Below are 14,665 nucleotides of genomic sequence, written 5' to 3'. Positions count from 1 at the left end.
GGTTGCTGCTGTGTGTCTTATGTGCACAGGTCTTCCTATTGTATTTTGTTTCCTAGCAGGAACTTCATTCACCTTCCTTCCTTCTCTGTGAATCCCAGTGGATCTTTTAGTCATTCCTGCGCCCTCAGCCTCAAAGAACAGAGTAAAGTGACCTTAAAAAGTATCAGTCAGTATTTTTGTGCCAAAGTGACCTTAGAAAGTGTCAGACAGTACCTTGCAGCAAGCTGAGTAAACTACAGCCATCAATTTTAAATTATCTGGACACAGGAGGAAAGTACTAAAAAGAAAACAACATTTGTAATATGATTATTTTTTAATACAGTGGTGCCTCGCAAGACGAAATTAATTCGTTCCGCAAGTCTCTTCGTCTTGCGGTTTTTTCGTCTTGCGATGCACGGTATCCCATAGGAATGCATTGAAAATCAATTAATGCGTTCCTAGGGAAACCGCCTTCAGACCAGGTCCGGGGACAGTCTGTCCCCGGACCTCTTCTGAAGGCTGGGGGGGGGGACAAGGGCTTTTCTTCTCACCCCCAGCATTTTTAAAAACCCTGGGACAGCGGAGGACTTCTCCGCTGTCCGGGCGATCTTAAAATGCTGGCGGGCAGCATTTTAAAATCGCCCCGGACAGCGGAGGACTTCTCCGCTGTCCAGGGCGATTTAAAAGCCCCTGGGAAGGCAGGCAGGGGGGGACAAAGACTTTCGCCCCCCGCCCGCCTTCAGAAGGTGTTCCCACCCCCCAGCCCGGCTTCGCAGCAGCGCTACGAAGCCCGGCGGCTGGGGCAGGTGTCCCCGCCCCCCCACCCCGCTTCGGAGCAGCGTTCCGAAGCGGGGTGGCTGGGGCAGGTGTCCCCGCCCCCCCCCCCGCCCGGCTTCCCCAGCTACGGGACATGGGGAGATTTTAAAATGCTGGGGGTCGGCAGCGAACACTTCGCTCCCGACCCCCAGCATTTTAAGATCTCCCCGGGACAGGGGAAGATTTTAAAATGCTGGGGGTCGGCAGCGAACGCCCCCCAGCATTTTAAAATCTCCCCGGGACAGGGGGAGATTTTAAAATGCTGGGGGTCGGCAGCGAACGCTTCGCTCCCGACCCCCAGCATTTTAAAATCTCCCCGGGACAGCAGAGACTGCTGGGGAGATTTTAAAATGCTGGGGGTCGGCAGCGAACGCTTCGCTCCCGCCCGCCAGCATTTTAAGATCGCCGGGGGCAGGTGGGGGGAAGGCAGGCGGGGGGGGGGAGCAAAGACTTTTGCCCTCCGCCGGCCTTCAGAAGAGGTCCTCTTCTGAAGGCCGGCTGTGGGCGAAAGTCTTTGCTCCCGACCGCCAGCATTTCCCTATGGGCTTTCGTCTTGCGATGCAAGCCCATAGGGAAATTCGTCTTGCGAAGCGCCTCCAAAACAGAAAACCCTTTCGTCTTGCGGGTTTTCCGTCTTGCGAGGCATTCGTCTTGCGGGGTACCACTGTAGACTGTACTCCCCACTGAAAGAGGGTATTGTGTGCAATATTTGCTACTTTTTAGTGATGTTAAATAGAAATAATGTATATGCCAACTCTGCCCCCACCCTCAATATCTAACTTTCCTTAATGTTCATACATATAAGGTACAGTTAAGGTACAGATTCTTCCCCTCTCAAAATTGTAATGGCTAGTCTGTTACAATTTGTGCTGCAACAAAACGTTGCAGTGTAGAATTCTTCTGGTCAGGGTTGCAGCTAGCTAGCCAGCCATACTCTTTTCCAGCACACTCCATTCCATTCTCCTTACTTTACCCACTTGCCTGCTGTGTTTTCTATCCCTCCCCTGCAACTGTCAGCATTCTGTGGTGAGTTGGCATTCTCAATTCTCATTGGAGTGGGGGTTCATTTGAAGGGGGGGGTCTCCCTTTTTCTTTTTTTCCGAAAGAATGTTTCTACTCCTGCAAACCTTTCCTCTTGTGCACTGCATATTTGTGATCCACAGCATTAAGCTCAAATGGATGTCATAGTCCTATTTTTTTCTTTTCAAGATGTCTTCTATGTGCATATGATGCAGGGGGAGCTTTTAGTTTTATTTGCATCAGTAGCTTTTGCTAGAACAGCTAGAACAGTTTTTCTTTACACTAACAGCAACAAATTATTATACAGTATAGACCGTTGGATCTTGTGTGCTTAATGGAAACTCCAGCTTCAGCATTGTGTAGACATGTTCTGACATTTTATTTTAAAATGGTTATAATTTTCAAACATTCATTAAAAAGATGGTTTTCTATCTATCGGCCTACACTGTCAGGTGACTATCACACTTTGCTGGTAAAAGTTTCCACATTGTGGTGAAAGATGGAGCTGCTCCTCCTCTTAAGAAGGATATTTCATTTCCTAGAATAGCTTTTGCTATATATTGTGTAGGTCAAACACCAGCTTGTCACCTTTTCTTTCTTCTCTTTGGATCTTCATCTGTTCAGAATAGTACTAACTTTTGTTTCCTCTTCTGTAATCCATGGACTTTTTTTTCAAAACATGGATGTTGCTCGCTTGAAAAACTTCAAAGCCTGTATCTCTTTAAATGCAGGTTCCATATCTTGTTCTTCCCTGTGACATCCAAGCTCTGGTTAGTTCAAATCAGGGCTGTGAAAATTCTGAGCCTCCACATGTTGTTGGAGTAGAATTCCTGTTATTCCTGACCACTGACCATGCTGGCTGGGGCTGATGAGACTTGGCATCCAGCAACATCTGGAGGTTCCTCAATCCTTGCAGAAGCTTTCAGTCACCTCCTCTTGGGCATGGAACAGAGTAGAGAAGAGCACACAACTGAGTGAGCACAGGTCTTTTGCAAACTCATTTTTGTAGCAGGGAAGAATGATTTCCCATTATGTCTGAACTGGGCCATTGTCTTTTAGTATCACCAGATTCCACATTGGACTCAGGCTATTTGCTGTACTCAGTAAGTGACATTTTGAGCTAATTTTCAATAAGAGGGGAAAAAATAGAATTCCTGTGGAACTTGTGTGATGCTCCTTGAATTTTGAATTTGGTACGGCTTTTTTTAAAACCATTTAATCTGTCAAAGCAAATGTAGAACAACTATTCTTTGGGGCTTATAATTCCACTTGTATTGCTTTCAGTTACCAAAATGTAAGTGAAAGATGTACTCTGAGCTATTTAAACTAGATTTAGTAACCAATTATAATTTGCCTTAATCAAAATGGAACAGATGTTAGCATGATGCCGATCGTGCTTGGAGTGGCATCTCGTAAACTAGGGAACTAAAAGAATTTGGGGGGGAGGGTGGAAGGAAGGCAAACAAAAGAGGCAAAATGATTTAGGGGTTAAGGGCTCTGACCATAGAGTTTGGACTTCCCTTGGGGGCTCTTTGAGGTAGGGTCTATGACACCAATTGCAATGATCACCAGGACTTCTGCCAAGAACACCACACCACTACTTGCAATGCTTATGCACTTAGGTCTTTCTTTAGCTTTCTGCTCTCCTCCTTTTACAGTTTGAAATGTTGACAGGGTCGTTGCCATTCCAGGGGAAAGACAGAAAGGAGACAATGGCTCTCATTCTCAAGTGAGTAGTAAGCTCCAACTTGTTTGTTGACGTAAAACGTGTATTCTTTTGCTTGGAATAGACAAAGTTTGCTTGGCTGTAGAGGCGGGGGAGAAATTTGATTCAGCTTTCATTTAAAGACGAACCTACCAATTCTGAAATAATCTGTGAACAGTCAAACCATTGGCACATCTGGTTCAGTACTGCCTATATGGATTGGCAGCAGTTCTCCAGGCTTTCAGATCGGTCCCTCCCAGCCCTATCTGGAGATGTTGGGGAATGAACCTGGGACCTTCTGCATGCAAAGCAGATATCCCACCACTGTGCTGTGGTACAGCCCTTCCTATACGTGAGCTAGTTGTAGGGTAAATAAAATAAATAGCTGGGAGCTCTAGTTTACTAATCTGCAACTATATCAGACCCCAACCTGCAACATGGCATCCAAATTAAATTCTTTATTGCGTATGCCCATTTTTCTCCTATTCCTGCTAGGGTGACGAGATCCAAAGGAGGGAAGAGTTCCTGCCATTTTGTATTTAAAAGGGGGAATTACACACTTCCCATAGCCATTGTGAAGAAGAATAAGCATGGTAAAGACTATGAGGAAAGAATTAAAGAAATGTTTAATAGAGTCAGTATTATGGAACATTCTTTATCCAATATGCCTCGAGATTACTTTGGGGAACTCTATATATTTTCCCATGCATATTTCCTCTGCACATCTGTATTTATTTCCACTGCTAAATATGTGCGTGATCTTTTTAGACATTTCTGAAAAGTCCTCCTACATTTTAAAAGTTTCTGTTCTTTCAGAGCCAAGCTAGGAATGCCACAGTTTTTGAGCACAGAAGCTCAGAGTTTGCTTCGAGCTCTTTTCAAGAGGAATCCATCCAACAGATTAGGTATGGGGATTCATTTCATTTCTGGTCTGTGATAAATTCAGCGATAGATTACAATCAAATGTTAATCTGTAGTTTGTTTTCCTTGTCACTTAATTTTGATTTGTTCTCATGTAAATGGCATAGTTGAACAATGTGCTGGGAAGAGATGCAAGGTAACGGAGCATTAATTAAATATGTGTTTTGGGCTTTTAATATGGATTGCACAAATTGTTGAAGAATTGGTTTAATAATGGCAATTAGTCATGATAGCTAAGTGTTGTCTACACATACCGAAACAGATGCTAGTTATTTCTTTCCTTATAGGAGTATTTCTAAACAGCCAGCTCATACAGAAAAAATACAGCAGTGATGTACAATATAAGCATTAAAACATCAAAGAATAATAAAATTATAGAATACTGAACAAATGGCCAATACTGAATCAAATTAATTCCACACCCACCCACTCTTCAGCCGATGTCACTTGTGATGCCATCTAATGAGTCACAGAGCAGAGGTAAATCCTGAGTTGGCTGTGCATGCCTGTTCCCAGTCCAGAAGGGGAGCACATAGTCAAAGTAGCAGGATTTTCCAAGACGTTTGCATCAAAAGCCCTGATAAAACCTAGGAAAAAAATATTTTAGCAGTGCCTTACAAGGTCCCAACTTCAGGACTTCAAAGCACCTCGAACCTTTGTGACATTCCATGATTGACAGGTGAGTGGCCACATCTAAAATTTGGCCCGCAAGGCTGATTTTGATAAGAATCTGGTGCATGGAAACAATTAAGTTCCCTACCCAGCTCTCATAGGGATGCGGGTGGCACTGTGGGTTAAACCACAGAGCCTAGGACTTGCCGATCAGAAGGTCGGCGGTTCGAATCCCCGCAAAGGGGTGAGCTCCCGTTGCTCGGTCCCTGCTCCTGCCAACCTAGCAGTTCGAAAGCACATCAAAGTGCAAATAGATAAATAGGTTCCGCTCCGGTGGGAAGGTAAACAGCGTTTCCGTGCGCTGCTCTGGTTTGCCAGAAGCGGCTTAGTCATTCTGGCCACATGACCCGGAAGCTGTATGCCGGCTCCCTCAGCCAATAAAGCGAGATGAGCACCGCAACCCCTGAGTCGGTCACAAATGGACCTACTGGTCAGGGGTCCCTTTACCTTTAACTTTACCTTACCCAGCTCTCACCATCTTCCAATGCCCTCTTTTTATGTTCTAGTCTCTTGCAGTAAAAATCACCATAGAGTCTTGTGGCATTTTAAAGATTAGCCAAATTATTTATGGCATAGGCTTATGCCATAATCAATTTGTTAATCTTGAAGGGGCTACAACACACGCGCACACACACACTCTGCTTGCAAGAAACTTAAGTAGAAAAAAAGGGGGGGATACTATAGGGAAAAGAAAAAGTGAACCTTTGTCTCTTGTAAGATTGGTCTCAGGATTATTTTTTTAAAATTACCTAATTACCCAGTTGATTAAGGAGTTCACTGACAGCAGCATCCCAGGGGATTATGGCATCTAATTAAATTTCTTTTAGAGAGCCAAACACAGGACAGAGCAACTGCAGATAGATGTGAAAACCTGCTACCGTGTCTAAGCTACATTACCAGCTTTCTGACTTGGATTCCAAATAAACATGTAAAGCTAAATTAAGTACATAATTTGATCCAATCAGAGCCGAAAAGGAAATCGGAGAGGAAAAGGAAAGATGGTTTTCCTCCGCCTTGCATCCTTAGCTGCTCAACTGCTTGAGGTGGCGTGACGAAGGCTGACTATATAGAGCATTTGATCGCACACCCACCAGTCTCTCCAGTAGAGTTCTAACAGGCAGTTGTTAACAGGATTCTTGGCAGCCTGATGTGATTGCCATCTGGCTGAGCTATAGGTCTTGCATTTCTATTGATATGTAGCTGAGGAGGAAGGAAACTCTCAGATTTTGATTTTGTTTGCTGGATCTGCTACAAATACTAATATAATCTTTAAGGTAAAAGTTTTTTTTTTTTTTCATAATGCATGCATGTCAGCTGCTGCAGGCCATGAAAAGAAGCTTAAGTTTCTGGGATGTCACTCTGAAGACTGAAGTAAAAAGATATTCCTCTGCAGTTAGGCTGGCCTTGGATGGACTGATCCCACGGAGCTATCCTTAATGCTGTCCATAATCTTAGCCTATGTCTTCATTCTTTTTAAAGGCATTCACCCAGTGTTTCCCCCTAGGAATGTTTATCAACTTAATCAAACAGTGAGATACACGTAGAAAATATTCCAATGGAATTTAAGGCTCATGTAGATTGCTTCCTGGCCCCCCATACTAACAGTATTGTATAGGTATATTTATATACCTTTTTATACCCAAAGGCCCCCAAACAGCATATTACATACTACAAAAGAAATATACTACAAAAGTGCAATATAGTGCAATCGTAAGACGTCCCAATTTGAATCTTGCCTTGACCATGAACTTAGATGGCCTTAGGCAAGGCAAACTCTCTTACCCTTCATCCTTCCCCCTTTCCTATGTAGGATAATAATACTCACTTACCTTTTAGGGGTGTTACAAGACTTGCAACTAGCTAATGCATGTGAAGTGCTTTCAATACTTGAAAGTGCCGGGCAAATGCTCCTGCTTCTGCTATTATCACCACCATTGACCGATCTAAAAAAAATGCATGTAACTTTCATTGTGCATCTATCATGTATTTCCACATACAAAGCCACCAATTATCCTCTCAGGTCCTGCATTGATTCCACATAGTAGATTCAGTTCCCTTCCAGGGGTCCTTTAGATACAGTGCAGAGTGTTCCATAACTGGCTGAGGCTGGACTTGGGTCCCATCAGTGATGCAAGAGGATGTTATCCCTTGCATCAGCAGTTGGTCTCTGGAGCTGGATCCGGTAAGTCTCTGCCTCAGCCATAGCATTGCACTGAAAAATGTTTCATATGATCATTCACACTTGTTACAGGTAGCACTGGGGTCAGATTCTGACAATGAACATTCAGAAGATGGTTAAATAAAGGAAGATTGATGATGTGGTTGAAATGCTTGCTTTGAGTGCGTAGGCGACATACGCTTCATAAAAGTATTTGCGTTTTTGGCCTGCCAGTGTGATTCTTTCTCTACCCACTTATTTAACTACAGCTTCTACAGAAAACCATTTGTTCTTTTCAAGTCTGCCTATAGTAGTCTTTCCAGGAATTACTTTGATTAGATGTTGCTGTTCAGCACTACATAAGTGGTAAAGCACTAACTTAAAGCATAAGAAGTTATTGACAGTGAAGGGGTCAATTACGTTAGCAGGAAACAGAAGGTGAGGGCAGAATGATTCTGTTCCTCTTACTACTACTATTATTGTTATTTTTAAACTCTGGTGTACAGTACTACAGCTGAAAATAAATGCTGTATACTATTTGTGCTGGTGAGAGCCCCTTGGGACATGCATTGTTTCACAGTTCCTCTGAGGCCAACTTAGCACAATTGATGCCTCAAATAGCAACCATGGAACACAAACAGCAGCACTAAAATCCATCATTGGGCGGCCCCAACTAAAGAAGAAGAAGCCCGCTGGAATTTAAGTGCTCACATAAAAGGAGGCAAAGAAGGGACCAGACAAACCTTACTTGAAAGCCTATTTTGTAGTTTTGGAACCACAACCAGAAAGCCGCCTCTCTTGCTCGTACCAGCCACAAATCTCTTGCTGGGGTTGCTGGAGACAATGAGAAGGTCCTCTTTATTAGAAATGATGTTCATTTTACATCCTCTTTATTATCTCGCTTTCATTGCTTTGGCAGGTGCTGGCCTTGATGGAGTTGAAGAAATTAAGCGGCATCCTTTTTTTGCTACTATAGACTGGAATGTAAGTAATTCACATGACTGTCTTGTCTGACTAGTTAGATGTGCAGCCCAAATCCAGGATTTTTCCTTGCTCAGAACAACCTGACTCCAGCACTGCTTCCCTAGTGTGTTTGCAAGCAGGAATGCAATCCTGCATAGAGCAACTCTTTTAAACAAAAAACAAAAACCTCAACAGCTGGATTGTCTCCTACCTGTGCATTTGCACCACACAGACCTCCCTACCACATCGCCCCTCTCCTACTTCACAGTGAATCAGCTGTCAGGCGATCAAGTGAGTGTCACTGACCCACAACACCATCCACTACTGTCTACTGCCCAATTTTGGCTACACTAAAATTCTGGGTACCTGAACTGTTTTCTGTGGGGCAATAATCACTCCTCCACTAAGAGAGGCCAAAACTGTCTAGACAGTACACATATCACTCTAACCTTCTCTTTCTCTAATAGGCTAGATCTGCTTTTGTAGATGTCAGTCATTGCTACAATTCATTCATTGCCTCAAAATACAGAAAGGCTCAAGTCCTCTTCTTTCTCATAAAAGAGATGAGAATAGTGCCTGCATGTTTTGCTTTATATCACAGGTAGGGATCTGAAGGGCCGGGGGGGGGGCACAGCAAAATTCAGGTAAAAAAAACACTTGAGGACAAGCAAGAGCAGTATATATTTCTGCCTCTTGGAGGGCATTGCCATTGTCATAAGAGAAGGGAAAAAAAGGATCCAGTGTCTTCTTTGCTTGTGGCCTTACTCTTGCTGGCATGGTTGGAGCATCTGTTTCTGTCCCCTTGTCTAGTATAGAACTACATAATTTTGTTTCCATCCAATCTGTGCTTCTGCAAATTTGTTGGGTCCAAGATTTAAAGGCAGACATGTAAGTGATGATAGCACTGCTTCTGCATTTGACTAGATTACGAAACAAGCAGCATCCATAGGGCTTGTTGTTGGAAAGTACAGAATGTTGCAAAGTACAGAACATCTTCAGGTATTTGGCCAAGGAACAGAGTCTGGGATTCTGCCAATTATAACCCTCCTGCAACACCACTGCAAGGCCCTCGCACAGCACAACCTCTGACTCATCTTCTTTCCTACTTCAGATTCCTCCACCTTCTGCAGCATGAGAAAGAAATTGGTCTATTTTTGGAAATACTCACATCAAATCAAGCAATAAATTGACATGTGGATGGGTGGAATTTTCAATCAGGCCAAACCTTTGGTTTTTAGAGGTCCATGATAAATGTGATGGCAAATATAAAAAAACAGGAATGGTTAGCTTAGAGGAAGAGACCAACTGAATTTCTTGTAGTGTTCATTGAGTCTTGTCTCCCCTCCCCTTTTCCTCAACTCTTTTTATGTCAACTTGTCATTGTGGAGAACTGGAGAAGACAGTAATTTTTAAAATAAGAAATGGTTTGTTTTACTATAATATCGATAGTTTCTGCTATCAATTTCTGCTATTCTTTTTTATTATAATATTGATAGTTTCTGATAGTTATGCCTGCTTCTCATAAACTGGCAAAACCAAAAATATGCTATGTTCCTTACAATTTAGCAGCTTGTAATGCCACTTGTAATAAAAACTTAAAATATTTATTTATTAAATTTCTAGACCACCCTTCTTCTGAGCATCACAGGGCAGTTTACAAAATAAAAACTCACAAATACTCAACATAACAACAAACAAAACAATAACCCACACAGTTTAAAAGGCCATAGATTACTTAATTAGCCAAAGGCCTATGAGAAGAGGAATGGTTTTTTCCCTGGTGCCTAAAATATAATTCAATTTGTAATTATTGTTTGAGTAAACTGTACTTTTAATATACCAAAAATATGTTCTGTGGTAAACCAAGTTATACATAATGTATTTTATGTTCCTAAAGTAACAAAGTGACTTGTAATATGTAGAGAGTACTTTTTTAAAATAGAAAGTATGGCATTTTTGCCAATTACTTCTGTTCTTTTCTGAAACCTCTAACAGGGGGAAAACACCAATTCCACCCCCTCTCCCAACCTGGTTTCAAAATTTCTTAGAAATTTACATTTCTAATCTCAAGTTATACAACTGCTAGACAGCTACTTTTTAATGAAGGAAAGCTACACATCTGGGGGCTGTGGATCATCTGGGAAGGGGACTGCTCCCCCCCCCAGACACCAATGAATAAATGTAATTGAAATGTGAGAGGCTAATTTCCACATAATGAGCATATAGTTCAGATATAGTTTTTCTGGATTCAACCCAACATAATTATGCATGGGATTTTAATGTTACTATTTCAGCCTGGTTGTCTAAGGCTGTTCATCCTAGCCATAGACTGGCAACGCCACTATTTGCAAGGGACATTTCAGGGGCGGGTGGGGGTTGAGTGTAGCTTTTAAAAGCCCAGTAGCAGCAGATGGTCTGTTTGACTTGATGGTTTTCTGAATATGAACCAGCATGAGTTCTGAACGGAAGCTAGTCCTTGATGTCTTATAATGATGCTTCCAGCTGCTGAAAACGCCTTTGTGGCTAGAGAAGAGGAATAGAGCTAATGCAGGTGCTTTGTTCTCATCGCTGTTATTACTGGGAAAGGTCAGCAATGAGCTCAGTTTTGTTCCATGATCACACACTTTTTAGTCTTTCTTATACCTCTTGCCCATTCAGCACACATGGTATGAATATTGATATATTTTATTTATGGAGAAGAAAAACTTCCTTACATTCGCTGCTGGATATGATCCAAAGTATTCAGACTGCTTTTCATTAAATACTAATAAGAAAAGTAAAGACAGTCTAATTACCTATGCCACATTATTCTTATAATATTTTCCCTTCACATTTGATGGAAGCATTGTTTCGGAATAAAAACACCACACCACAGTTCCCATTACTAATTATAAGTAGGTATTTAAGGCTGCCAACTAATTAAATGTTCTGTATTTTAAAAAGCAAATCATTTAATGAAAATAGCTATTAAATATTACAAATATACACCTTGTATTTTGAGAATGTCTCAACAGACATTTATATCCCACCTTTTCTCCAGACATGGACTCAAGGCACAGATAAAATACAAAAGGGTAAAACATATAAAAGATACAGTAATGATTAAAACAATTTAAAAAACAACATTATCACTGGACATTGCACTCGCCAGCTCAAATCCCATTAAAATCTAGTGCTACAAGTGTTTCTCTTCCACTCTCCAAGTCCTTATGCACCCCAGCTTGGCCTAATAATAAACTTCTGGTTGTTAATTACTCTGCCTTAATTGCATCCAGCCAGGGTGAGTCTGCATTGTGGCATCTCCTCTACAGGAATAAAGCAACAGTTTTGGAAATGTCCAGTTAAAAAAATTAAGATGTGCTGAAGCTGCCCCTTGTCTTGTGAGGTCACCCTGCCTACAACAACTTCATTACTTGTCGTCATCCATCCTCTGTGTATATGGACCAGCAAAGGCTGAAGACTCACAAACAGAGTGGTGAGATGCCGTTGATGAATTCATCTGACCATTAAACAAAGCCATTTGCCCATCATGCCCCCAAGTGCAAAGACTCCAAAGGAGAAGGGTTTTGTTTTTATCCAGTTCTTCTGCCTAAGAAATATATTCATCAAAAACATCAACTGAAGTTAAAAATAGAAATGAGCTATGTGTGCCTATTAACATAGAAATGGAAAAGTGATTCATAGATCTAAAGTGATGCCCTTTTTTGGCATCTCCTGACAGTATCGCTTTGTCAGTGCAACGGTTCAGACTCGATAATGTTCCCGAAGATAATTCATCCCTGTGTCTACTTACTGGATTGTGTCTTCATGTTCCTGTGTAGCAAGTGTATAATAGTTCAGGGAAATCATTCCTTCATCCCTGTGCAGAGCAGCTTTTTCGCGTTGCTGTGCGTCACTAGCTGTAGTGCTGCCTTTCTATTTCTGGAAGGTATCTGGAGATCAGCTCAGTTTCTCATCAAAGTCATTAGCTCTGTGAATACATTCAAATAGTCTGGAAATGGACAATCTTAGAGAAGGGTTCATAAGACTGTGCCTGTTCTCTCTCCCCTCTCCCCATTGGAACTTGTGCACCTGAGCCCTTTGGACAAGCATTTGTTCTGGATTGATGGACCATACCTTACAAACATGGAACATACAAATGGCTCATTCAGTGCACTATTTGGACAAAGGTACATATGCATAGCTCTCTGTGAACAGGTTTCCATTAATGAATGGAACACGGTCAGCAGGTGGAATCTTCTGCCGTCATCCCCATGCAATCATTTCTACGCTGTGTGAACATCTGCACCGTGCTATTCATTGCAGGAAATGACTAAATAATGCTTAATTCAATTAAATAAGTGCCCTTCCAGATGATGACTGCCAGATGCATATAGAACGTGTGTTTACATCTGCCTCTCTCATTTTTCTACCTATTTTTAAAAAGGAAATTCTGTTACACAAAGCATTCATATCTTCACAAATAATGGCAATGATGCTTAACATGTGACTCATGTTCGCTTCCTTATTCTTCTTCATGGTACGTTATATGGATCCCAAGAGAACAAGTCCTCTGTTAAGTTTACGTTGAAGTCCTGGGCAGAGTTATTGGAAACACACAACAGCAGCAAGAAGCAAAGCTCTGCGTGAGGAAATGTGTAAAAGAGAGTTTGAGAAAGCAACGTTGCAAATGGCATCGGAATCTAGTCAAAACAAAGAAAACTGTGACAGGAATATTGGCCTGATATGAAACAATATCAATAAGTACAACAAACAAGTGAAGGAAGTTGGAATCAAAGATGAATTTTAAAAATTAACTTTCTGAGAAATAAACAGACACCCCATACCCCTCTTCCATCTTAAATATGTGTTCACAAGTCTGCTTTGAAGCATTTTTAAAATCAACTTTTAAACAACTCTTACCTCATTCACCACATTAGGATTTGCAGTGCCTATCTATTTCCTGCACATGGATCACCCATTGACTCTCTCTCTCTCTCTCTCTCTCTCTCTCTCTCTCTTTTTCTTGTACAATATAAATAAATAAATAAACAGCCCCTCACATTCTTGAGTGGGATTACATGTGGCATCAAACAGATGGTTGCTTGCTTGCTTGTCACAGTCTTCACAGTGCCAGTCACTTGTTAAGGAGTGAAAGGGCTTACTGCAGACCTCCATGTTGCCTTTTCCCTCCTCTAGTACGTAGTCTGCAGTGTTGAAGCTGGCCATCTGCCTGGCACTGTGCAAAGAGACAAACACGTGTCAGCTCTGTGTGCAAGGAGCTGCACTTTGAACCCTTACCTCATTTGTCCTCACAGCAATTTTGTGTAAGGTAAATCAGTTATCGTTCCCATTTAAAGCAAGACTCCACCCAGGGCTGACAATCCCAGAAACCCCTTAGTGATTGTTTTCATACATTGCCTCATGGCACATTACAACACTAATACCTCATTTCATAGAATCATAGAGTTGGAATAGACCACAAGGGCCATCGAGTCCAACCCCCTGCCAAGCAGGAAACACCATCAGAGCACTCCTTGTGTGATACTGCTAAGCATAGAGGAAATAGATCTTTAGGTAATAGAATATTTCAAGGGTGATCCCCACCTTTTCCTAGGCTTAGCACTGAACATAATTTCCTAAACACAAGATGCAATGTGTGTATTACAATACCACCCTATGCATGTATACTTGAAAGTATGGCCCATTGTGTTCAATAGGGCTTATTCCCAGGTAAGTGTGTATAGGACGGTAGCATGAGCGTAGCCAGGATTTATTTTTTGTGGGGGTAGGCTTTATGTTGGGGGGACAGAACCAAGTTATCTGTGATACAATTGGTCAGTTAAATATTTTTATTTATTTACTTGCTTTGGGGGAGCTGCCCTCCCATGAACTGTAGCCTAAAATATCTTTCCTGTGTTTTTGTTCTTTTATGTATCTTGTTGGCAATTATTTTAATCCATCATTTGTGGTGGTGGTTGTTTTGCAGAAGTTGTACAGGAAAGAAATCATGCCACCTTTTAAACCTGCTGTGGGACGGCCAGAGGACACCTTTCATTTCGACCCTGAATTCACTTCACGGACACCAACAGGTAACCAGGAATAGCAGCAAGAGAAATAAAATAAACAAATTCAATGGAAAAGATCATTATCAATGTTTTTTTATTCAATCTATGAATCACTTCCCGTAGAGTATCTTGAAGCGATGTCACATTAAAAACAACAGCAATAAAAGGATTTTTTTATTCCATATATAGAAACTAAAACAATTCCATATGTAAAAAGAATCCCATATACAAACAATTTAAAACAAGTACATATGCAAAAATCAGTTTCAAATCCAGTACATATACAACATGGGATAGGGCTGGTAGTCTTGTAGGATCTTAATGCAAACCTTGAAATTTAATGCTGACATATAATGTCTAGCTATATTTTAAAAGTAGCCTTCC

At 41.5% G+C, this 14,665-nt stretch overlaps 1 protein-coding gene across 7 annotated transcripts in view; it reads left to right on the top strand.

Annotated features, from left to right (window-relative positions):
- Nucleotides 1–14,665, top strand: part of RPS6KA2 (ribosomal protein S6 kinase A2) — a 196,359-nt gene that overhangs the window by 161,010 nt on the left and 20,684 nt on the right. For all 7 annotated transcript variants that reach the window (XR_014006469.1, XM_081188222.1, XM_081188224.1 and 4 more), the window contains 4 exons: nt 3,474–3,544; nt 4,337–4,425; nt 8,191–8,255; nt 14,203–14,305. Coding sequence is in view for 6 of the 7 variants with exons in the window: in XM_081188222.1 (XP_081044348.1) it covers nt 3,474–3,544; nt 4,337–4,425; nt 8,191–8,255; nt 14,203–14,305 (328 nt within the window). In the remaining variant the exon portion in view is untranslated. The remainder of the gene's footprint in view (nt 1–3,473; nt 3,545–4,336; nt 4,426–8,190; nt 8,256–14,202; nt 14,306–14,665) is intronic.

The sequence above is a fragment of the Podarcis bocagei genome (genome assembly GCF_964188305.1).
Source record: "Podarcis bocagei genome assembly, chromosome: 3".
Lineage (NCBI taxonomy): Eukaryota > Metazoa > Chordata > Lepidosauria > Squamata > Lacertidae > Podarcis > Podarcis bocagei.
The sequence above is the reverse complement of the archived record's forward strand: the minus strand, read 5'-3'. Positions and strand labels throughout refer to the sequence as shown.